Source organism: Nannospalax galili, unplaced genomic scaffold (genome assembly GCF_000622305.1).
Source record: "Nannospalax galili isolate Female #2095 unplaced genomic scaffold, S.galili_v1.0 scaffold344, whole genome shotgun sequence".
NCBI lineage: Eukaryota > Metazoa > Chordata > Mammalia > Rodentia > Spalacidae > Nannospalax > Nannospalax galili.
This window is the reverse complement of record NW_008352153.1, coordinates 610,257-636,588: the sequence shown is the minus strand read 5'-3', so window position 1 is coordinate 636,588 and position 26,332 is coordinate 610,257. Positions and strand designations below refer to the sequence as shown.

General features: G+C 41.0%; 1 protein-coding gene across 3 annotated transcripts in view; it reads right to left on the bottom strand.

Moving 5' to 3' along the window:
• Nucleotides 1-26,332, bottom strand: part of Ttc27 (tetratricopeptide repeat domain 27) — a 170,925-nt gene that overhangs the window by 52,972 nt on the left and 91,621 nt on the right. For all 3 annotated transcript variants that reach the window (XM_008849048.3, XM_029554058.1, XM_029554057.1), the window contains one exon: nt 8,106-8,333. In XM_008849048.3, the coding sequence (XP_008847270.1) occupies nt 8,106-8,333 (228 nt within the window). The remainder of the gene's footprint in view (nt 1-8,105; nt 8,334-26,332) is intronic.

Sequence of the window (26,332 nt, the reverse complement as noted above, 5' to 3'; positions counted from 1 at the left end):
AGCCTCAGTTCCATGGCACACACACAAACAAGTTGCTGAACGTGGTTTCTTCAAACAGAAGGTGAGCTAGGCCAAGTCCACAAGCACCAGCAATGCTGTCAGGCAGTAGCTTTTCCCAAAGTGATGCTTAATGCTCTTTTTTTTTTTTTTTTTAATGTGTGTCATCAAGTCTTTCATAACCAAACTACTCATTTACTAAATCTTAATTCTCCTCCCTAAAGATGCACAAGCCTTAACCTGCCAGTTTCAGTGTCTCACTAAAAGAATACTTTCCTCCACTTTAATGTTAATTTTACTTTTACTATCAGCTATTAATTATTCCTGCTACCTCTCTTCTTGTTTGGATCTGATTATTACTCCTCTTCTATTTGCCTGCTCTTTCCAGAGAATTTACAATGTTACAATGTGCTTAAATGTCATTGGTATATGAGACTCTCCTGTTAGACTTACTATGCTACAGATAATGGGCAGCAATGACTTACATCGTGACTACAGTGCAAGCAGGCAGAAAAGAAAAGTACACTTTGTAGCATCTACTACCAAGAGCTTACTGTGGACCAGAATTGTGCTAGGCCCTGTGTATATATTGGCTTATTTTTCCAACAGTAAATTGACACAGGGTTTGGAATCTCCATCTTACAAGGGCAGAAAGGTGAGGAGACTGGCCTCTGCTGTGCCCCTTGGGGTTCCTAGATGCAAAACCAGGTCTAAGGCAGCAAAGGTTTGCAGCTTCCCACTCCACCCCCATTGTACTTCAGTCTCAGCTATGGCCCAGATGCTATCACAGGGCTCCTGTTTCTTGACAGTTTGAGCAAGTTAGACCTTTGGCATTTCATTTTTATTGCTTACCAATATGAGAAAGGAAGAACAAAAAGGAAAGAATCTTTTTTCTGCACATATTATTTACATATGTTCATTCTGTCTCTCATTAGAATGTGAGCTCCAATTTCCTTCAGTCTTCTACCACAAGCAATACAACTTTACAACAGAAACCACTGAATTACATTTCAACTAAAGATATTTTATTCCTTCCAAAACTAAAATGATCTGGGTGTAGTGGCACATGCACATCCACAGACTCAGCACTAGGGAAGCTGAGGCAGAAAGATGACAAGTTCGAGGCCAGCCTCAGCTATGCAGCAAGGCCCTGTATCAAAACAAAACAGCGTGGTACAGGCCCCTGAGATGACTAAAATCATAGAGGACCACACCACAGAAGCCTATTCAGTTTATCAACTGGGCTGTCAGGGAGGCCTTGGTTCCTCTAATTCACTAATGACTCACTCACTATCATGTGCTGGATGATTCCCAGATAGCAACCTTACAACATCACACTGTTTCTGACTAGATCCTGGGTGAGACTTTGTTAAAGGAAGAAAAAATTCTAACTGAACAGTCTGGTACTCAGGACTTTCCATAATCTGGCCTTGGCCAAAGATAGCATTATGTCCTGATATGATATCCTTGAGAGGTAAAACTGAAAGTTAAGAGCTCTGGAACTGGAACAAATGCCCAGGCTGAACCCCAGATCCAGTCCTCATAAATTACAGGATCTGGTACAATTTACTAATCCTTCTGTCTCTTCATCTGCTAAATGAGGGTAATAAATATTAAGCATCTCAGTGATAATGCTGAGAACTAAAGATAGCCATATAAGGCTTACAGAACAGTACTTGGAACCTAGTAAATACACTCGGGACTGGAGAGATGGTTCAGTAGTTAAGAGCACTGGCTGCTCTTGCAGAGAACCCAGCACCTACATCATGACTAACAACTGTCTGTAACTCTAGTTCCAGGGGAACTAGAACCCACGGGCAGTGCACGACATGGGTGCATCCACCTACACACAGCTTTACCCACTGAGCCATCTTACTGATCCATATCCATGCTTTAAAAAGAAGGAAACCAGGGTTAAGAGATGGCTCAGCTGTTAAGAGCACTGACTGCTCTTGCAGAGGACTTGGGTTCAATTCCCAGCACCCACATGGTGGCTATGAACCGTCCTTAACTCCAGTTCCAGGGGAATCTGAAGCCCTCTCTGACCTCCGCAGCACTGCACAACATGGGTGCACTCACATACATGCAGGCAATCCACTCATACATACAAAATAAAAATAATAAATAAAATTTAAAAATAAAACAACTCAAAACTCTACAATAAATCCACTAGCTTCCTTTCCTGGAATGCATGCTCCTAGTTTTCCTGTTCTGTCTAAATGTCCACATCCTCTTAGTCACACTCATACTCACTTCTCCGTTAGGCCTTCTCTGACCATCACACCCTCATTCATTTTTAGGCATCCAAAGCATTTGGCCCATGACTCTACCATTGGTAGAACTATGGGATTCATAGTTCTCTCTCCATTTAACTTATAGAAACCATAGGGCAGCAAGAGTCTGCATCTTAGTAATCCTTCTCAATTTACAGGTACTCAATACCTGTAAATGGTCTAAAAAGAATACACATTTACATACTAGTTTGGAGTATAAATGCTTACTCAACAGGAACTACCAGCTTCCTGTGGTCTCAATGGAAATAGTATTCCTTGTTTCAGACCTAATAACTTCATCTTTTAGATGAACAATATCAGAACATTTTCCTGTGTAACATAACAAGATTTTCAACTCATTCTTTTTCATGTTTGCTGCTAAACTCACTGACACTCACCCATGACATTCATTATTTAAAATTTCTTCAAAACCACTGGTGACATCCTTTACTCAAAACCACAAGAGACTTCCACATCCATAAAGTTAGATAAGCCTGAAGTAGGGCTTGTTCACACTGTCCCCTAGAATGGCATTCCCTGGGGACTGTCTCCTCTCTCTACCATTCAACTTTCCCACACTCATCTCATTGGAGTGTTTCATTTCTGTCTTCAACCAAAGACCTCTAATATCTCAAAAGGTTTTTCTTGACCCTGTGGCTCTGAATTCAACATTCTATTTTGACCCTCATCTCTCTGGCATGCCCCTTAAGTAAACATTACTCTGTTGCCTCACCTACCACTCACTCTTTAGTCTCCAGAGTCTTTTGTTTTTGAAGATCACCAGTGAGCTTCAAACCCAGTGAGCCCTCCTTGGCTTTCTTTGGACGTTACACTTGACGACACTCATGGATGCTTGTTCTTCCTTTAGTATACAGGAGCCCCTTCCCTGGGTCTTTCCCCTCTGGTCCACTCTACTGAATTGACCCTGTGTGTTCTGTTAAATTTGTATTCCACTGCTGCCATTTCTTCTACCTTCCTCCAATTGCTGGAGATGTCCATATTCTCTCTCAGAACAATTCTGTGAGAAATGCACTCATCAGTCATCTTTAAATGCAGCACCATCATCTCACATTCAGTATCCAAAACCACATCACCTGCCCTGCAAAAGGTGTTCTTCCTTTCTCCTGGATTTCTGTGGCTAACAATAGAGACATTCAGAGCCTGAAGATGTAGCTCAGTGGTAGACTATGTACTTAACATGTGCTAGCACCTGGTTTCAATCCCCAATACACACAAAGACACACAGAGAAACATTTTCCTTTTTAATTAGACAACTGAGAAAACTCTCATCCTTCCTGACTCCGAGGCATCCCTCCATCCTGCCAACCCAAGAGTAAACTTGGAAAATTTTCCTTTGCAGCAAGATTTCAACCCATTCTTTTTCATGCTCGCTGTGAAACTCACTGATACACACCCGTGACATTCATTCTTTCCTTAAAATGTCTACAACACTACTTGTGACATATCATTCTTTGTATTCAAAACCACACAGACTCCCACATTCATAAAGTTAGATAACCCTAAAGCAGGGCCTTAAGGGTTCTCAAGCTGGTCTACCTTTATCATTTCCCAGCACAAACTCTCTGCTCTCTGCTGATAGGCTGGCACAGCCTAATATATCCCCATATCAGTGTCTAGCACACAGCAAGTACCTGATAATGTTTAGTCAGGCGACCATACAATGTACTGTCCAAACTGTAATCCTTTTCAAAAAGAACCAGAATACAAAAAATAAACTGTATGATCTTTCAAAGCTTATCTATTGACTAACCACTGACCAATTATTGGTTTTATATCAGAAGACTTACAAGATGTGTCTATTAAAAAGCCATTTTCAAAAATAAAATTACTGCCAAGTGTAGTGGTGCACACTTACTAATCCCAGGACTGAGAAAGCTAAGGCAGAAGGATTATGAATTCCAGGCCAGTCTGGGCTACACAGTGGGGCACAATCTCAAAATAGTAACAGTAATAATAGTAATAAACTAGTTATTGGAAAATTAAAATATATTAAGGAAAAACTGTGCCTTATTTTGTATGATTTGTGTCCTCCTTACATCCCTAAAACAACTTCATCTCTTTGTTTATTTAACTTTTTAACTGAGTTTATACAACAGTTAGAGATGTCAGATGTTTCCCCATGACAAATTGAATTTCTAAAACGTTTATTCAGAATGCATTAGTGCATTAATAGAGCAAATTCAACTGTTTTCAGAACACCACTAACAGAGCTAGTACATTAATAGTATGTGCCCTCATTTTTCACATCCAGTTGGAAAACTATACATATACATAAGAAACTATAACTACATGTACACACAAGAAAAACTAATCTTCATAACTAATTTTGCTCATTTTCATTTGTTCTACATAAAAATGAAGTGTGCAGGGCATGGTGGCACACACTTTTAATTCTAGTACTTGGGAAGCTGAGCAGGCAGATCTCCAGGAGGTTGAGGCCAGCCTGGTCTACATAGTAAGTTCCAGGCCAGTAGGGGCTATAGAGATACCCCATCTCAAAATGACAAACAAACAAACAAACAAAATAAATAAATAAACAAACAAACAGCAAAGTGCTAATCAAAACAAGAAAATTCACCTCCCACAGCTGCATTACTACACTTAGGCATGGGTTTTAAGATTTGTTTTTATTTTTATTTATTTATTTTCTTGGTCTTTTTGAGACAGGGTCTCCCTATAGCTCCAGCTGGCCTAGAACTCACTTTGGTATACCAGGCTGGCTTTGAACTCACAGAGATCTGCCTGCCTCTGCCTCCCGAGCACTGGGGTTAAAGGCGTGTGCCACCATGCCCGGCTGTTTTTCTTTTTTTAACTATGTATGTCTGAATGTGGGTTTGTACACGAGTGCAAGTGCCTGCAGAGGCCAGAAGAGGAATCTAATTGGGATCTTCCACAAAACCAGTTCATTCTCTGTCCTAGTTAGTTTTAGTTGTCAACTTGACAGAGCATCTAAGGCAGCCTCAACTGACAAACTGCCTCAATCACACTGACCTGTGGCCACGCCTGAGAGGAACTCTCTTGAGTTCCAGACCAGCTGGGGCTACAGGGAGACTCTGTCTCAACCCCCCCCCCAAAAAATACCCAGAAAGCTAGCTGAGCATAAGCCAGGAAGCAGTGATCTTTTCACGGTCTCTGCTTCAGTTCCAGCCTTGAGTTACATCCTGACTTCCCTCAGTGAGAAACTGTTACCTGTGTAAGCCGAACACTTTCCTCAGGTTGATTTTGGTCATGGTGCTTATCAGAGCAACAGAAATCAAGCAAAATGCTCTCTTCGTGTTTATCCACAGTGGGGCTGTTCTGCCTCTTCTCCCTACCATAAGTCTAGCCTATAAATTCCTGTGTTATCCTCTGACCCTGCCAACTGGTTCATGCATCTCATGGCCCACAGCATGGCATGCACGTCTGGTATGTATCAGAAGTCACACAGAGACAATGGTTCAAGCACTTCTTCCACCACCAGCAAGACCCAAAGGAGTTGGTTTTCTCAACTACTTTCAGCACAGAGTTGGTTTTAGTTGAAGAAAACATTAGTTGAGTTATACCTGGGAAAGGATTACAGAAAAGCCAGGCAGGCCATTCCTTGTTGTCCTTCAGCTTTGATTGCATTATGAAGTGAACCAGCACTTGACTACACCTAAGCAAAGTACCAGATGAGATACAGCAGAAGGTGAAGAAACAAGAAGATGCTTACAAAGACCTACTCTATCTCGCCCCAGTGAAACTGGGGGACAGAACTTCATTTATAAGTGAAAAACATGGCCAGGCATGGTGTTGCATGCCCATAATTCCATCACAAGGGAAGTGATGAGACCAGCCTAGACTACACAACAGCACCTTGTCTGCTCCTTCCTCCCCACTCCTCCAAGCTCCCTGGCCACCCTTCCTACCAAAGCATTAAAATCTGGAATACTCACCACTAGAACAGCAAGTATGTACTGGACCAGTAATACAGACTGCATGCCTTTCCTCAATCTCTCCCCGCTTGCGAAGCCAGCTCCCCTCTAGTCATCTTTGTACTTTTCATGATTCATTCAACACCCAACTCCCATTCCATCTTAGCACAAAGCTTCCCCTTACTTTTTTTTATTTTTTTGGTCTTTTTGAGGGTCTCCCTGTAGCCCCAGCTGTCCTGGAACTCACTATGTAGACCAGGCTGGCCTTGAACTCAGAGATCTGCCTGTCTCTGCCTCCCAAGTGCTGGGATTAAAGGCATGCACCACCACGCCTGGCCTCTTTTACTTTTATAATATAAAAATCAATGAAGTTTGTTACTTGGATATGCTCATTTGCATGATTAGTGATCACAAACTTAGAACCCACTCAATGATTTTAAACATTCTGTGAAAGGGCACCCCATAATTAGGATTATTAAGTTGTTTTGTTTTTCTTATCTGTGGTAGCAAGTATCACAAAAACCGTATTCAGAACTTTCTCTTTTTTTGGTCTTTTTGAGACAAGGTCTCCCTGTAGCCCTAGCTGGCCTGGATTCACTATGGAGACAAGGCTGGCCTTGAACTCACAGAGATCCACCTGCCTCTGCCTCCTGAGTGCTGGGATTAAAGGCGTGCGCCACCACAGATCTTTCTTTTTATCAAAGGTTCAATTGTTGTTTATGCATTTAACATGTAGCCCAAGACAATTCTTCGTCGAATGTGGCCCACAGAAATCAAGAAGTTGGACACTCCTATTCTAAGCAAACTGATTTTTTGGTGTAAAAGACATTCCTGCACCTGTTCCTGCACAGCCTTCATAGAAGCACTGTTCATCATAGGCAAGGGGTGGAAGCTACCAAGTCTCCACTGGATCAATTATCCCAAGTCAGTGTCCATGTTTGTTGGGAGCCATGACTGGTGAAAGGAAAGGGCAATTATAGTCAGACAGAGGGGAAAAAAGTATTTCTAACAATAAGATCATTTTACTGAGTATCATTTTGTACAAATGAAGGCAACCTCCCCCTTTAAACTAGGTGGTCTCCTGTGGATTCATCATTCATTTAAGGATCTAGATCCTTTTTCGTTTATTTTTCAAACCTTAAAAAGTAGTTTAAATGGGGCTGGAGAACTGGCTCCACCAGTAAAGAGCTCCGGAACAAGGGCCTGAGTTTGAGCTCCAGAACCACATACAAAACCTGCACAGTGGCTCACACGTCTCATCCCAGCATTGGGGAGATAACAATAATCCTGAGCCTCACTGGCCAGCCAACACAGCCTATGGGGTGAGCTCCAAGCCCCTAAGAGATTCTGTCTCAAAAAACAAAGCTGCCAGCTCCTAAAGACTAATACCTGAGGTTGTCCTCTAGTCTTTACATGCATGCAGATATATATAGACCCACATACATATGCATTTACACACACATACACAAAAATATTTTAAGTGTTCTGATTAATTTGTGTGTGTACACACAAACATATTATTCCCTTAAATGATCAACAACCCATTCTACATGTTACCCTATTTATGGAAAGGTTTCTGTCATTGTTGATCTTAGAAAGCCCCTGCAGAGTCCTACCTATACTGTCTGCAGTTATGATTCTCATTTCCCTCCTAACACACCTGTTTAAAATAGTAATGACTGTATTAGAGTTAAAGACAGATAGGAGAAAAGAATAACAACAAAATTAAATCAACAGAAAGTAAAAGAAAACTCACCTGGTCCACTTTGGGTAAAAAGTAAGAAGCATATTAGAAACTAAGTTCTTTGCTCTCAAGGACAAACTCCCCAATCAGCAGGACAGAAAATGAACACTCATTGGGTCAGAATCAAACCCAAAGAAAAACCCAAGCACAAGAACCAGCGGGGTTTCCCGGTCTAACCTGCATGGGATTAATCTTCACTGAGCGCTCAAAGCACTCCACACATTCCTGAAACTCCTTGTTCCGAAGATGAAGGAGGGCTTTGCAGCGCTGGGCACGAGCACTGCGGTGCTGAGACAACTCCCAGGCCTTGTCATAGCAGGAGTGGTCTCGAAGGACATCCCCAAGCAAGCAGTATAAACTTGGTGTTTCTTTTTTCTCCAGTTCTTGTCTAAGGATTTCTTCTGCCTGTGAACAGCAACAAAAATGGCAAAATCACTTCATTGTAAATGCAATTGTTAGCACATACGCATCTTTTATTTCATAATCCAAACATGCATCTTCAACGTTTGTGACTGCTTGCTCATCTCATGGATCCAGAGCACAGGCTAAGAAAGGCCCAAGACAAAATAAATACAGAGCAAACAAAAACAGAACAGGAGGATGCAAGCTCTGCTCTGCCCCTGGAACTGCACACTGAGGACTCGTTTCCCTTGCTGCCAGGCAGTCTATTCAGCTCCCTCTTCCCTGCTCTGGTTATCACCACTGTGGCTGTTAGCAGTGCCTTTACTTCATCTACACCCAACAGCATTCTCCACCCAACAGCATGAAGTGTTTTGTGGGTTTTTAAGTGCTATGGCTGGTAAGTCTGAAGTTGTCAAAATTTTTATTTAAAAGAAGAAGAAATAATTTAATAGGCATTGCTAAAAACCTAAATCTTAACCAAGCCACATCTCACCCTACAAATTAAACCTGTCAATGAGACAGAGGAAGAGGACACATCTGTCCCTTGGTTCCTGGGCATTTAACATTATTAGTAAGTTCCTTAAGTGCTTATGATAAGCACTCCTCGTGCTGGGGATCAGGGTGCGGGGTTGACTTCCAAATTGGACCCCCTGTTGTTGAACCCTGTCTGCCTTGAGCAAAAGGACTACTGGTCAGTCATCCAGACAGACCAGCCATTTTGAACACTCCAAAGCCACCACAATTCCTGGTGAGTACTTCAGCACCTGAGGAATCAACCTCAGCCAGGATTGTTTCAGTCTATAGCAGACTTTCTGCTTTCTTAAGCCTGGGTAAACTCTAGGTGACTGCAATCATTTCCACCTACACCAGGTTGGGGGGGTCTCCTGGCCTAGCAGGAGGACTGCTATGAATGGTGCAAACAAAAACCTTCATTTGCATGTGAGTTGTGTTGTCACTGTCTACATAGGCTGCTCAGGCACATTTAGATACTCTCCTGTGCTGCCTCCCCTGGTGTTGCAACATTAGGGCCCAAAGTGGTTTCTCTTAAATGGTCTTTTCTTGTAAAGCAGCGGTAGAGTGACAGTAACAACAACAGCTGAGCAATCAGCAGGGTGAGCACAAAAGCAGCAAGGCAGGGGGCTGCTTGACAACTGAGGAGGTAGAGCTGAGCATTGGCAAGCAGAGCTTAGTGGTCAGGAGGCTGAGCTATGGCAGCAGCCAAGTAACTGGCTGCTTGACAGCTGCACAAGACACTAAACCATTCAAGAGAACACCGGGGCAGCAACAAGGGGATAGAGGAAGTAGAGAAGACAAGAGTTGAGGCTGAAAAAGGCTAGAAGGCTAGAAAGACCCAGAGAAGACAAATAGCAGTCCTAGTTACTGCAAGAGTTCTAAAAAGCTGCCTAGCCTTTAGGACCAAGGATCTCAGTGTCCTCAAGCTTGAGAGCTATAACACTGGCCATTGTTAAGGACTAAGGATCCTGATACCTAGGCCCACCTGGAAGCCACAAAACCAGCTGACGCTAAAGACTATGGGATCCTGACTTCTTAGGCCTACACTAAAGTGTAGAGTTAAGGGTCTGGGCACCCAAGGCCTGCACTAGAACTATAATGCCAGAGGGTTCAACCTGCAGCTGCTCCCACCTTCTGCTGCAAATGGCTGTCAAATGCTGTATTCACTGTTGTCAAATGCCAAACAAGACGAAAATTCTAAAGCTACTGAAGACCAACACCTAAAAAGCTTTTCCTTATTTTCTCATAATGTCTATCCAGGTCGAACAAATGGACCCCAGCCTGATTGGTAACACCAACATTAAGCATACATGACTCCAGTCCATTGACTCTACATCTTAAAAATCACGTTCCACTCCTGGCTAACATATGAGTATCATTCCCTTATGTCCACAATGCACAGCCACCTGATCATACAGCGAATTCTGTGCCCATTACTACCACTCATCCTCAACATCCCCTTCCCATGTCTGCCATCCTGTTTCTGACAAATTTCAACAAAGAGTAAGAAGCACAGCAGTTGCCTTTGCATGCTCCACACACGAAATCCTCATATAAAAACAGTGATATCACCAAAGATAGTAAGATAGCCACTGCTCAAAGGATGTAGGCATCCAGGAAAGCTACTTTTTAGAGAGGTCTAATGAGATCTGAAAGTCCCTAACTATATAAATTGAAACCACCTCCTCCTCCTCCTCCTCCTCCTCCTCTTCTTTTTGGTCTTTTTGAGTCAGGGTCTCCCTGTAGCCCCAGCTGACCTGGAACTCACTATGTAGACCAGGCTGGCCTCAAACTCACAGAGCTCCACCTGCCTCTGCCTCCCAACTGCTGGGATTAAAAGCACGTGCCACCACGCCTGGTGGGATACATTTCTTAAAGTATCTTTGGATGCTGATTCTTTAAATTTGTTAGATATGGTACAAATAAATAGAGGCTTTCAGGTCTCGTCTGAAATCACAATCAGATTTTATGAAACAGTTTCTAAGGGAAAAAAATTATAAATCCCTGAAAGTTTAATTAAATGTGGAGTTTTAGAATTCCTCTATTCACAAATAATATAATAGTTATTAATGTATCTGACTATAACCATTACCCATAATGATACATTTAACCAAAATTACACAAAATTGTGTCAACAAAATCTTCAGTGAAATAATCTTAGTGCGGTTCAATGCATTTTTCTTGACAGCATAGCATTTAAACTTGGTATCCACACCATTCCAGAAATTTCAAAGCTGATTCACTTAATAAATCCCTTTCTGCTTTATTCAATTACAGTGGATTTTGTGGTCTACAATTAAATAATGACCAGTATAGTAACTGAGTATAGATGTGATTACAGGCAATGTCTCCCTGGAGAAAATGGATATTTGTTATTGGCATCTAGTCTGATTGGGTTGGAGGACAGCGAGGATGCACGATTGTGAATGGCACAAATACTTGCAGACTGTGACATGCAATGATGGGAGAATTCTTGAATTACCAGCTGTGACACCTTGGACTACAGCACTCACAGGTGCAATGCTTTGTATACTGAGTGGCAGGATATTATCAAGGAATACAAGTGTGAGATAGTTTGCCTACTTCCAGATTCATTACAGAAAGCAAACAAAAATGACCTCAGAGTTGTAAATCCTCAAGGCCAGTGAGCCAACGCATTTCTAGGATAACCTCAGAGGATCTGTTGTTTCTCATAGCTGTCCAGCTGGTACAGCTAAAACGAGACACAGCAAGACACTGTCCTGCAGAACTGCTGAAGCACAGGGTAGGCAGACTCAGTGCCGTGACTTCTATGGGAAAGTTAGGGTTAACCAAGGATCTTTTGCTTTATTTTTTTATTTTCTCAATGGGCTTTTAGCTACACATCTTTTTTTATTATTTCACAACTGCTCTAGGTGGGCTTGTGACTATAATAAAAGTAACAATGAATGACTTTCAAAGCCTTGCGCTTCTCCTGGAACTGCTGGAGCCCGGAGATGCCATGTATGCAGTCCCACTGTCCCTGAGCTAATTCATGAAGAAAAAACACACAGAGAGGCCTTGAACTGAGGAAACCGAATCCCAGCGGTCTCCAGCTACCCCAAGCCCTGTGCAATCCCCACTCTACCACCACCTAATTCCAACAGCAGGAGAAATCCAAAGCCACAGCCCAGTCGAGACTTTTCTAAATTCCTGTCCCACAGAAACATAGGAGAGAAACAAATGGGTGGTGTAGGTTTAAGCCATTAAGTTTTGGGCAGACTTGTTACAGAGCAGCAGGAACTTCAACAGTTGTTCAAAGCAGGAGTGTGAGCCCAATGCCGGGTAGTTCATCGGGGCCAGGAGCAGAAGAGGGTACTGATCACCAAGGAGCCAGACTCCAGAATTTAAATAGGGACACTTGGGGTTATTCAGGGAACAGAAACCCCACAAATTCACTAGTGTCCTATGCCAGCAGCAGCCATCCCCTTGGTCAGTTAAGACTGATGCTACTTCACTGAAAGACACTGTGACAGACGACTAAAGCATCCGTCCATCACTCTAGACACAAATCTACACACAAAAAGCACTGAAAGATTTTAATTTACAGAGAAAACCTTAGGATCAAAAAGATTCTAAAGGTGCTAAACCAGAGAAAAATGGGATCATAATCTAAATGAGACTGAATTTAGATCCCCACCATACAGTTTTGATTCACAGTACTAACTCAAGCACCTGGGGATGGTTCAAAATAATCTGCTCAACTAGTTGACTATAAACCTGGATTCAGATGCAGCCAAAAAAACTAAACAAAGTTAAGATACCAGAAATTCCTTAGCATAATGTACAGAAAGGAATCCAACACTCAGAATGGAAAGACTGTTGTTAATTTACCATTTGCAACCTGCCACCCACGCCAGCTGTGTCCCCCAGAGGATCTAGATGTTCCCTTTATCTTGGCTTCAAGAAATACAACGCACATGGGAGAAGCAGCATGCTTGAGAAGGACCATTGTAAATGTCTCATGTAACAGGGAAAAGCTCGGGGTACTTCTGCTGGAATGAGCTACCTGAGGTCAATGGACATGATGAGAACCCAGGGTGGAAGAGATCTGCAATAGGCAAAGCCAGCCAAAGTCACAATAGTGCAGCTGCACCAGCTTGGACTACAGGTGCTGACTGATTGATCATGAAACTTTAGTTGAAACCGAAGCAGATGGCCAACTAAATCCACTCTTGATCTACATAACATTTGTATGTATATGTGTGTGTGTGTGTGTGTGTGTCTAAGTTTGGAAAACAGGTATCGGAGTCTAAGATGCCATCTCTCACCCAATTCCCAGCCCTAAATATCTTCACAGATTCAAAGTCCCTTAAATACAATAAAAGACAAGTACTGCTTAGAAAAAAAACCATGTGATAACATACCAAGGTTATAGCCTAATTTTTTTCTGTCCATCACCAAAGAAGCAAACATAGCCATTTACCAGGTATTTGTAAACTGGGAAAAAGAAAATACCTCTTTTTTCAGAGTTAGTTATAATTAGTGCTTTGGAACCTAAAGCACAACAGACTAGTCAGATGATTTCTAGGAGTCTGTATATCCCTTAGTAGGCTTAGTGAGTCTCTGAACCCACCCATGGTTAGTTCCCAAGCTCCCAAACACACAGTTGAACTAGATATATGGTGCAGTCTGCAGTTCCCCTCATGAATGCTACAGCAGTACAGAGGGCCAAACAATGGTCCCCGTGCTTCACCCTCCCATTAAGATTAAACCAGGCAGCACTGCATGTCTACATAAGCACAGAGAGCTCTCAAAACTTCAAAGACAATAAGAAGTGTGTAGGGGTAAGGTTAGACCACACCTTTAAATTGAGAACATGCATGGGTCCTGGGAAGCAACATGGATTATTATAAACAACACAGAAGTGGCACTAATTACAGCTACTCTTCAAAATATAATCTCCTTTCTCTGATCCTTCAGAAACTATACCAATACAGAAAATATGCTTTTCTCCAATAACCTTGTAATATCAGATCAGAGCACAGTGAAAAGTATACTTGTCCTATCTCACCTCAGAACTACAGAAACTTTATGCTGTAATCTAGCTCGCAAGGGCATTGGTTATCTCACCATCCTATCAATCCTCATTAGTCAATGGCCTTAACACTATACACTGACAGAATTCAAGAAACCAAGGTAAAAAATTCTATCAGTGTCAACCAAAACCAATTGGAAGTCATCTGGCTTGACACCATAGCTCATAATGAGAAAAATATTCAACTTATAAAAATTCTCTTAATGTATTACAGCTAAGGTGTGCTAATAAAGGGAAACTAAAAATATTTGCTGGGGCTACAGGGAGACCCTGCCTCAAAAAGACATATATATATTATATATATATATTTTTTTTTTTTTCAGAAGGTTTTTAAAGCAAGTAACTTTAAACATTTCCTTCACAAGCCTCGTGTCTTGGCTATTTTTGCATTACTGTAACCACAATACTGAAGCAGAAACTTATAGTAAACTTACATGAAGAGTCACAGTACTGGAAGGAGAAAGATACAACCCAACAGTAATATACAGAGACCTTATACCTAGCTTTCAATAGTGGATGAAAACTAGACAGCAGATGGAAATGGAAGACAAGCGACTATAACCTACCTAGATATGAGTAGAGACTACTCCATCCAGTAGCAGAATATGCATTCTGCTCAGGAACACTCACACATTTTCCAGGATATACAAAATGGTGGGTCACAATACAAGTCCAGTAAATTTGAAAGGGGTGCAATCATACAATGTATATTCTCTAACCACAATGGGATTAAGTTAGGAGCCGCTTACAAAAGGAAATCTGGGGAATCACAAATATGTGAAAGTTAAACAACATACTTCTAACAGCAATGAGTCAAAGAAGAAATTACAACAAAACTAAAAACACATTGGGATGAATGAAAACAGAAACATTCCAAAACTTGTAAGATGTGGCAAAAGCATGCTTAGAGGCTATAAATGCCTATACTGAAAAAGAAAAAATATTAAACCAATGATCCATCTTAAGTAACTAGAAAAAGAAGAGCAAGCTAAACACAAAGCAAGCAGGAAGAAGGAAGTAACATACACAGGATGCAAATAACAGATACAGTACAAAAAAATAACAAACCAAAAGATGGCTCTGGAGACTCATATTACTGAAATAAGAAGTAAGAAACATGTAGCCAGGTATGGTGGCACACGTCTTTAATCTCAGCACTTGGGAGGCAGAGGCAGGTGGATCTCTGTGAGTTCAATGCCAGCCTGGTCTCCATAGTGAATCCAGGCCAGCTGTGGCTACAGGGAGATCCTGTCTCAAAAAGCCAAAAAAAAAAAAGGAAGTAAGAAGCAGGTAAAACACTTGCAAAGTATGTGTGAGAATGGAGTTCAGATCCGCAGAACCCAAGTAAAACACAGATGTGATATCACCTGTAATACCAGCAGTTGGAAGATAGACAGGATCCCTAGAGCAAACTGGCTAGTCTATTTAGATTAACCAGAATCCCCGAGCTCTTGCTTCAGCCACAGACCCTGCCTCAAGGGAAAAAAAAAAAAAAAAAAGTGGAGAGCAATCAAGGAAGACAACTGATGTCAACTTCAGGCCTCCACACACTGGCCCACATATGTGCACCCACACAAACATGCACATGCAGGAAAAAAAAGGTTAAAAAAAATAATGAATAAAGAGATACTATTACTAACCTTACAGGAATAAAGAATTAAATTCTATACAAGATGACCTGCATTAAAATGGGATCCAAAACTCAGAACATCAAATCATAGATCAAAAACAACCAGTCTACAAATACATATTCTTCTTCTGACTGGACTGCATTATAGACTTGAACTCACCAGAGTTCAAGGTCTAGTGTTTTCAACTTTGCAAAGAAGACAAAATAAACTTACAAATGAAAGAATAAACATGAATCAGGAAACTGTTCATGTTGAGAAATTCTAAAGGCTCAAGGTTTTTAAGATTGTAGGCATACATCAAGCCATCAACTCCCAACTGCCATGATTCTTAGAAGAATCACAAACATGGTAAGTGGTATGCAACCTGTCATTGCCAAACTCACAGTACTGGGTGTTTTATTATCTGGAAGTTGGGAGTGGAGGGCCAGAGTAGGGCAGATTCCTAGAGAAGGGGAAAAACACCAGGGCAGTGACCCTGAGTAGTCTGGACTGACCTCTTTCCTTAAATTACTGCCCTGCATGTTTTGTGTTAGACAGTTAATTCTTTCTCCTTGAGATCGTACACCTCTTTCTCCTGCCAAAACAATTCTCTCCCTGGACAGTGCTTGCAGGCAATGTATTACCTTTCTTCAACTAGTCACAGTGCATTCCTTGGTCTTTTTCATTCTCTCCAACATGTCCTAGTTTTCTCCTTCCTCCTCCACTTATCCACTCAATGTGCATAATTTATCACCAAATCAAGACTACAAAAGTTGGGACTAGTGAACACGAATACAACACCGGAGGTATGCACAGACTGTGACACTGCAACACCAACGTGAACTAGGAACTTTCACCAAGTGCAAAAGCTTTCTAAGTATAGGTTGCTGCTTCCCTATGGAAAATACAGGGAGAGCAGAAGAGGTGTATTGTTTCTTCTATGTGTTTTTTTTGGGGGGAGGGGGGTAAGAGACAGGATCTCACTCTGTAGTTCAGGCTTGCCTCAAACTCACAGCCACTCTCCTTCTACCTCAGCCTCTTAACGGCTGGGATTACAGGTGGCTCCAATACAGACTTTTATTAAGACACAAGAAAAATTTTACCCATGTCTAATTAAATATAATAAAAATAGATTCCTACATATGCAAAGGATGTTTACTAATCTTTTTTGTTTTGGTTTTGTTGTTGCTTTGTGTGTGTGTGTGTGTCTTTTTGAGGTTGCTGTTGCTTTGTGTGTGTGTGTCTGTCTGTCTGCCTGCCTATCTTTTTGAGATGCAGTCTCCCTGTAGCCCCAGCTGGCCTGGAACTTGCTATGGAGACCAGGCTGACCTCAATCTCACAGAGATCTGCCTGCCTCTGCCTCCCAAGTGCTGGGACTAAAGGCATGTGCCAACATGCCAGGATCATCTAGTTTACTTCACAATTCCACAACTAATTTTTATTCTTTTTTTAAAAAATATTTATTATTTTTATTTTATGTGTATGAATGTATTGCCTGCATGTGTGTGAGTGCACCCATGTCGTACAATGCTGCGGAGGTCAGAAGAGGGCTTCGGATTCCCCTAGAAATGGAGTTAAGGACGGTTTGTAGCTGCTATGTGGGTGCTGGAATCAAACCCGGGACCTCCGCAAGAGCAGTCAGTGCTCTTAACTGCTGAGCCATCTCTCCATCCCCATAATTACTATTCTTAATACAATGACATGAGTAATGAATCTCAGCATAAAATGAAATAAGCAAGGACTTAAGCAGAACCTATAATTATAGTTAGGCTAACGGGGAAAGCTACAGTGCTTAGAGCAAGGGTCATGTTCAAATGCCCAAAGTCTTGTCAATTTTCAAGAATAAAGGAAGTAGGCAGCTGAGTGACCATCCAAAGAAAGGAGGCACTGCTCATCTATATCGATCAGTATGGGGTTTGGGCCCAGTTTTTCGTTGTTTGGTTTCAGTTTGTTGTTGTTTTGTTTGTTTTCATATCTTGGGTTTCCTAAGTAAAGCCAAGAAATCTCGAGTTTTTAAAACATGAAATCTGAAATTTTTCACTCTAATTTTTTTCCAACATGATGAAAGGCAAAAAATGCCTTTCTGGCCTTCATTCACCCGCAGGTTGTGAACTTGCAACTTCAAATTCAGAGCATTAAACTCCCATCATATTGTGGCTATCAGTTCCTAGAATTCCTCTACCCTGGGAACCCATTCCCCCCATTCCCTGCATAATTCACACAGGACTGTCAGAGGGGAGGGCAGGCACATGACTCAGGCCCTTCAGCGTTCTGCAAACTGCTTCAATTGAAGATATGAAATGACTACATTTTTCTAGTGTGATTACTAAGGTTGGGCTTTCTATGGCCATCACATCTGCTTTGGTAGAGAGCTACATGTCACGGACCCCTTAGATAGCACTTTTGTGCTGGTTCTAACAGAATTTTCAACTGCATAAACCTCTGAATTCCCTTTCTGCCTAAGTTACTATGCACTGACTCTTTACAATAGCTCTAGTACACCCCTAGAAAACTGTGTGGTATGATCCATTCTACAATCTTCCAACTAAAAGAGAAAGATCTGAAAGAACACAGGTCAGGCCCGGTGCGGGGGCACACTCCTTTAATCCCAGCACTCGGGAGGTAGAGGCAGGTGGATCTCTGTGAGTTGGAGGCCAGCCTGGTGTACATAGCGAATTCCAAGTCAAGGAGACCCTGTCTCAAAAAGAAAAAAGAAAAGAATACAGGTCAGAAAGATGGTGCAAATGTTGCTTCTAACCACTAAGCATATAACGATGACCAAATTAAAGTCATCAAATATTTTAAGAATCTGATCTTCACTTGTACTTTCTACCTCAGAGAAACTGCAAATATTAAGTATGAAACATCCAGTAGACCCTACACTGGTATTCCTCTTCTTCCCCAATTCCTTCCACTGGAAAACCAGTAAGGAGGATGCCTGAGGTTTCACCAACAGGAAGAGGGAAGGAACTTGAGGTACTTGCTAGGACAATGGTCAACTGTATATAACAGCTGTCAACTGTTAGGTAGGTAGCTACATAATTGAGCTAACAAGAAGCAATGTGGTGAGGCAAAAAAAAAAACTACTGAAAACAGAAAATTAAAGATAAATTTTTCCACATAAAATCATTTCAATCAAACATCTGTTTGGGGGTATTATATTTTTATTATACTTTATTTATTGTGTGTTTGAGCATCCATGCATGCATGTGGAGGTCAGAGGACAACTTATGGTAGTCAGTTCTCTCTTTCCACCTTATGGATCCCAGGAGCTAAACTAAAGCCATCAGGCTTGGTGGCAAGTGCCTTTATCCACCAACCCATCTCATCAGTCTCTGTGTTTTATTAGAAAAATCATTTTGTGAGTTTTGTGGCTGTTGTTTTTAATTAGAGTATGAAGAATCAAAAGAATATTTCTAGCAATCTCAGAAAGGAGTCTGTACAAGATACAAACTGAGGGCCAAGCATGGTGGTGCACACCTTTCATTCCAACACATAGAAGGCAGAAGCAGGCAGATCTCTGAGACTGAGATCAGCCTGGTCTACACTGTGAGCCCCGAGTCAACTGAGGATACAGGGAGACCTTGTCTCAAAAAAAAAAGAGACAAACTGAGAGAATTATTGCCCTAGGGAAGAAAAATATTTAGCATTGAATATAACAGCCAAATCAAATTTGGAATCTGTAATTCTTCTAACAGTACCTGTCACATCACACTCAAATATTCTGTTCATGTGTCTATACCAGCAGGCCGTACCTGCCTTGGTGGTAAAATCTGTCTCTCATTCATCTTTGGAATACCACTGTGTCAGCACATAGCAGGTACCACATAAATATTGGGTGAATTCAACTCATCTAAAATTACAGAGGGAAAATGTGTTTCTTTGCTGCTGTTATTATTATTGGTGGTAGTGGTGATGGAAGTGGTGTGTGTGTGTTTCTTCCTAAGGACCTTCAGATTCTAAATTGAATGCTTTTTGGGAGCAAAGGAAAAATTTACTTATGGGACACACTCTGGTATAAATTATTACTAAGTGTCACTACATAACTGAATTAGGACAGACCTGGAACAATTTGTTCTAGTGAAGGAGAACAATAACAGAATGTGGATTTCACTGGCCCTTCCAACGAAGTAATTGCCCCTAGAAAGCCACTCTTGTTAGTACTAGAACCCTAGAGGAGCAAACCTGATGTCCTAAAAAGAAGATTCTGCATATCTGAGGGATTCTCCACCCTGGCAATGTAACTTTTGATCAACTGGTCCAGTATTGAAAGGTAAAAGAACTTCAGATCTACAAGAGCAAAGGAGTTAATATACTGAAATGTACGTTGTATTGGAATTCATTTACATTTATAACAGTATGTTATAAATGTAAGCTGTAAGCTGTTAAATGGGAAACCTGAGGAAGAGAGAACCTCGCCTAATTGCTACAAGGCCTTGGGTTTGGGCAAAAATTAAGTTCAATCTTTGATGAAAAAGAAGATAAAACTCTCCAGGAAAACTATTAGTACTTCTGTCAGAAGTAATTACCAAACAAACTGTGCTTCTTGGCTGGGAGTTGTATGTTGATTTTGTAAATTAACTAAAGGAATTAAAATTCTAATAGGTGGTAAGTGCAGCCATCATCTGGCCTTGCACCTGGTCAGCATACGGGGAGGAAAGCTGGCAGACTAGCCACTATGGGAAACCCTCCCAGCAAAAAAAAAATTATGTGGAAGAGACAAGTTGAGACTCAGAATGGGTCCAAATATCGAAGAAGACCTTCAGGACTACAAAAATGTCAGACTTAGACTTAACAACTAAATAGTTCATTCCAAAGGGGTAGAAAAGAGGCAAGCCAAGAATTTTAAATGGTGCTATAAGATTTGGCCTACCAAGAGGCTGGAGAGATGGCCCAGCAATTAAAAGCACTTGCTGCTCTTTAAGAGTATCTGAGTTCAGTTCCCAGCACCCATATCAAACAGGTCACAACTGCCTATAGCTCCAGCTCCAAGGGATCCAATGCCTTCTTCTCATCTCTGAGGTCACCCACATGCACACCCATACACGCATGTGTGCACACACATAAATTTTCAAAAAGAAAAGAAAGGGCTAGAGCAATGTCTCAGCACTTAAGAGCACTAGTTGCTCTTGAAGAGGACCCAGGTTGATTCCTAGCACAGAAATGGCAGCTAACAATTGTCCGTAACTTCAGTTCTACAAGATCCAATACCCTGTTCTGGCTGCCTTTCAAGGGCATTGCATGCCCACAGTATACACACACACACACACACACACACACACACACACACACACACACGCACACATGAAAAACACTCATACAATTAGAATACAATTTTTTAAATTTTAAAATAAAAAGATCTGGTTTATTGGCAATAGGTTTAATAGTTAAAAAGAACAGTGCCTGCACCCTTGTGCAGCTGTACACATGTACAGGGAATTCAAACAATAAGCATCATCTAAACTCCATTCTTCTCCCTGGAGCAGAGAACAAATGTGAGCTCCAATTTTCACATTTAGAGGGTGGTCCTGAGACAGGAGGCTGACCTCTGGGCGGTTGCTCTACCACTCTTGACACATGGAGTAAGGATGACTAAGGCAGAGTTAAGACAACACAAAAGCACCTTCTCCTCTTATCAGTAACAATCCTTCCAGCAGAAGGGTTAGCAGTTTTCTCCTTGTCTAAATTCATTTCCACGAGCAATAACTGAGAGGTGAAAAGTGCAAAGATCACCACACCCCAGCTGGACTCTCCCAGCCACATGGCCTGTGTGGTGCCTGGTCCTATCTGTGCACTCACAGAGCCAACTGTTCACTAACTGCTTCTTACATTTATGTGTGTGACACCAGGCTCTGGCTTGATTTTTCAAAGAGTACTTGCCAACATAAACACTCCAAGTCCAAGATAAAACAAAGCAATTTAAAATAGGCCTAGTTATCCAATTAGCTGTTCACCTCCTATATGCATTACCAAGTTGAAGAGCATTTTCAATTATTTTGCCTATTTTTCTCATTCAAGTGTGCACAGCAGACTTTAACTTACAAATCTAATACCCAATTTTTAAGGGAATAACAGTAACTATGATGGCAGGTGGTATGGGGAATGGAGAACAGGCATTAGAGGAGAAAAGGTTAGCTTTCAGTATCCAAAATCTGCCACTCACTAATACTAATCAGTAAAGTGACAATAACAGTTCATATTTTGCAGTTTCTTGTAATATATGACAATTAAAAGCTAATCATGTGACGAATGCCCTCACTAGAGGCATTCAAAAACTGTACTATCTGACAACAGACCAATGGTGTCTTTGGCAGTTTCTGGTTGAAAAAAATCAGAATTCTTGAAGGTTCCTATTTCTATTCCTAAAGTTAAAACAGAAGTGGGCAGGACCCTCACAGTTTGTTTTTGGAAAGAAAACAACAAGACAGCAGGTAAGGAGGATGCTCCGTGGGGATTTGCCTCAATGTGTTAATCATTCATTGAGCGCTCACTAGCCATTCCTTCAGCAAATAGTTTTAAGTATTTGCTGTGTGACAGGCCTATGGTGTTCTGGGAACACAGCTATAAATAAGAAAGACACAAGTCTGGTTCCTAAACAGCTTACATAGCATGGGTTAAGTAAGCCAGAAAAGTAGGAATCAGACTGGTCCTGGGTGCCAAAGAATTGACAGGAGGACAGCAACATCAGATCTGGGGAGGAAGCGGCAGGAAAAACATGCTGTAAACACCAAACATCTAAGGAAAAATCCAATGAATTAAGCAGGAGTTGGTGAAGGAGGATGAACGTGGTAGCTACTGAGCACGAGCACAGGTCCTGAACTAAGGTGTCGTACCAACCCAGATGACTTCGGGAGCTTTGTCTTCCTGACACTTCAGGAACATGGAAAAGAGACAGAAGATAAGCTGTCATACAACAGCCAGATCATGAAGCATCTGCAAGTCACCACCATCAAGAACTCTGACTCAATCCTGGAGACAAAAGGGAAGTTACTGATGGGTGGAATTGACATGGTCAGACTGGGCTTTAAGAAGATCACTCTGGCTCCAGTGTGAGGAAAGAACTTCCAGGAAATCTTTTAAATCACATAAAGAAAATCTACCTGGGAAGACAAACTTCCCAAACAATAAAACCTAAATTGACTACTAAAAAATTCAGCAGTTTTAAAAATAACACATTTACCTGCACCTTGAAACTTTAAGATTTCAGTAATTCGCAAATGAGGCATAATAAGATATATGCTATCTCCAGCAAGCCTGGCTTCCTATAAACAACAGAGGTCCCAATCCTTATTTCACCCCACACCTTGCACTCTCACCTCCTGCTAAACTTACGCCAGCTCAGTCTTTGCTGCTCATCTTAATTTGCTCAGCAAAATAAGAATTTGCCTTCAACTAAAGGAAACTCCTATAAGCAAGCCAAATAACTGAAAAAATAAATGCTAACAGATGAGAACCAGCTCTGATTCCAAGGTCAAGCCAAATTAATCTTAGATGTTTTGCCAATGGCCATTAAATAGCAAGAATATCTGCAAGTGGTCTCTAAATTAGAAGGTTTAGGCACTTACAGGCAAGGTGTAAACATGAGTAAACATGAGCGCCAAGGCACAATCGTTAGAATTAGGCATTTCTCTGAATTTCCTTTTAAAAATAAATTATTCCATTAAGAATCAAATGCAATGATTAAAATTTCAAACATCTAGTGAAATCAGAACGTGGTGTAAACTACTGGCACAAGACCAAATGCAAAAAGAGTCTCAGCTGTTTTGAAAGAATACTTTGTGGGGTCTCTCAGTAAAATGATCTGAGAATATAAGAAAAGCAAAAGGTCTTTTATGAAACAAAATATTAAAAACAACTTTTAAAATAAAGATGGAGGAAGTCTAGCTATAATTCACAAAAATTAAAATAAAGGGCTACATTCCTAAAATTTAAAATATGCACATTCCCCAAAGTATTTAGAAACATAGGCATTTATCATTACTCTAACACAATTCTTAAAACTTCATGTATAACTCTCAAACAATAACAGTATCACAACTATTTAGGGGGACAGAGTCCCTTCTCTGAAGAGGATGGATGCATTACATTCTTTTCTTCCAATTATGGAGTCTCAACTTTCTGTATTTTCTGAAAATAATTTAATATTTCAAAGCATGTTTGGGTATTTGCAATTCACCAACTTGCTTAATTATTTCAAAAACTACCATTTCAAAAGTGATCATATTTCCTATAGTCATTGTTTATTAAGCAAAGTAAAAGAATTACACAGTAAATGATGACATAGGAACATGAGATTAGAAATTAAGATATTCATTCAGCCACTCATTCCTTCTTTAAAGAAATACCTGAATGCAACTTTTGTGCCAAACAATGTACTGAAAAGTACTCGAATTCTTGGAGTAACATAGTGCTATATTTCATCAAATGTGAGATGCCATCCATCATTAAGACAAACTTAATGAAAAAAAGAAAAATGCTTTAAATTATGACCTAATGCTTTGCAGTCAGATGCTCCAGCATTGAGCTATATACCATGGCCTAGTACTTTGGATGATTCACACCAGCTGCTCGATGCTTCCATTTCTTCTAGTTTATCAATAAAGCGACAATTCTTCCTGCCTTCAGTACACTGCTGGGCACTTTCGATGGCAATCTCTTTTTATATACCTCAGTACAAAACAAAGCTTCATCTACTTTTGGGCATTTTCCCTTCTTAGCTCCCACAAAGCACTGGCTGTTGCTTTTAAAGAAATGTTAGTGGAATTATGACAAATGCACTAATGACAAATGTTTATTTCACTAATATGGAATTCCCTTCTCTACTTTGGTTCTGTCCTTTCTTTTCTTTCTCTTTTTTATTCAATAACTTTAGTTTCAATGTCAAATCATAGAGAGAGCTTCTTGAAGATATTTTAAATGGCAACTAAAGCCAACATAATTGATGGTGAAAGTGCTGAAATGATGACACTGAGAACAGCTAAGCCTGCTAAGACACAAGTATGGATAAGCTGATGGAATGGAAGGCACCACTGACTGTTAGAGAACATCTCTATTTCAAAGACACCAAAATATGAAAAGATCTGTGTTTCAGAATCACAGCAAACACTATAAGATAAACACCACTCTGTGTACCTATATTATCATGTGAAATTCTACAAGGCAAGTAGATTATGTGCTTCTAGATAAGGAAACTGAGACAAGATAGATAAAAGTAACTTGGCCAATATTACAAAGTTGGCATGTAGGCAGGCGAGCACCTGAATCTAGGCAGCCTGTGTCCACACATTACTGGTTTAACCACCATGTCATACCACCTATCAAGTAAGTAATCAGTAACTAGCTCTGTGATCTGAGGCGATTCATAAGCAAAGGGATTTCCTGCGCTTATTTGGAAAAGAGGAGAATGGTAGTTGATGGCTATGGAATTCTTTTTCAGAATCAAAATATTATACAATCATTAATAGAAAAAGCTTGGTCCTACTGGCAATGATGCTAGGCTGGGAGAAAGGGCCTGCTTCTCAGGCACCATTTGGGACATAATGTGGATCTACGTCAGCTTCCTCTCATAAAAATGGGTTTATACAGAGAGAGACTGTCTCACGTGAGACTCCTCTGAGACACATGAATATAAACATGGCGGATGCTCTGACACAAATACCACGGTCAATGGTCAGCAACCCCCTTTACAAGTGGCTTGGTCAGTGAAGTAAACACAAAGAGATGACCTTGACCTCTAAAGAGACAATGTTGCTTTGCAAGTTCAAGAGGGCAGCCTGAAGTTCACAGATGAGAACAAACATGACATGCCTGAAGAAATGACAATGGGATGAGAAGAATAACTATCTCCTTAGTGCAGTGCCCACTTGTACACCCCAGAAGCTAACCTGCACCCCACACTTGCCAATGCAGTTGCTGCCCATCCATGCTTTGAATTCTAAAGTTAACCTTTCTCTTTACCCTCTATTTCTTTTTTCTGACACTGGAAAAGATCCAAATTCCCCAGGTTCTGACCCTTCAGCATTCTCACACTCTGTCTGGACTCCCCATCCCCAGGCCGCTTTTGCAGCTGGAAGCAGATTTCTACTGCTGAGCTCTAACTTAAAAAAGTTTAAGTTTCTCTTTTTTTTTGTCTTTTTGAGACAGGGTCTCCCTGTAGCCCTGGCTGGCCTGGATTCGCTATGGAGACCAGGCTGGCCTCGAACTCATAGAGATCTGCCTGCCTCTGCCTCCCAAGTGCTGGGATTTAAGGTATACACCACCATGCCTGCCTCGAACTCATAGAGATCCGCCTGCCTCTGCCTCCCAAGTGCTGGGATTTAAGGTATACACCACCATGCCCGGCCAAGTTTCTCTCTTTTCCTCTTCCATCTTCTCCCAACAGCTGCTGAACTCTCCAGCTTTCCTGTCCTGTTGTTTTTATTCTTGAGCGCCAATAAAATTGTTCTTGAGTATTCTTCTGAGTCCATCTCAAATTCTTTGGTTTTGTTTGTTTGTTTGTTCTGTTTTTTAATAATTATGTGTAAAGCACACATGTGGACGTCAGAGGACAACTTTATGGAGTTGGTTCTCTCCTTCTATCTTTATGTAGATTCCAGGGATCAAACTCAGGTTGCCAGGTTTGCATGACAAGTGCTTTTACCCGCTAGGCTATCATGCCAGACCCATCTTTTATCTGCAAGACTAAGAACCTGCAGAAGAGGCCTTGACTCTCCTGGTGGCATTATGCCAGTTTCTCCTTAAGCCAGTACAACTCAGACAGCTTCACGGTCATTAATTTAGGAAAGAAATTCAGCTTTCATTATTAATATTCTAAAATAGAGATA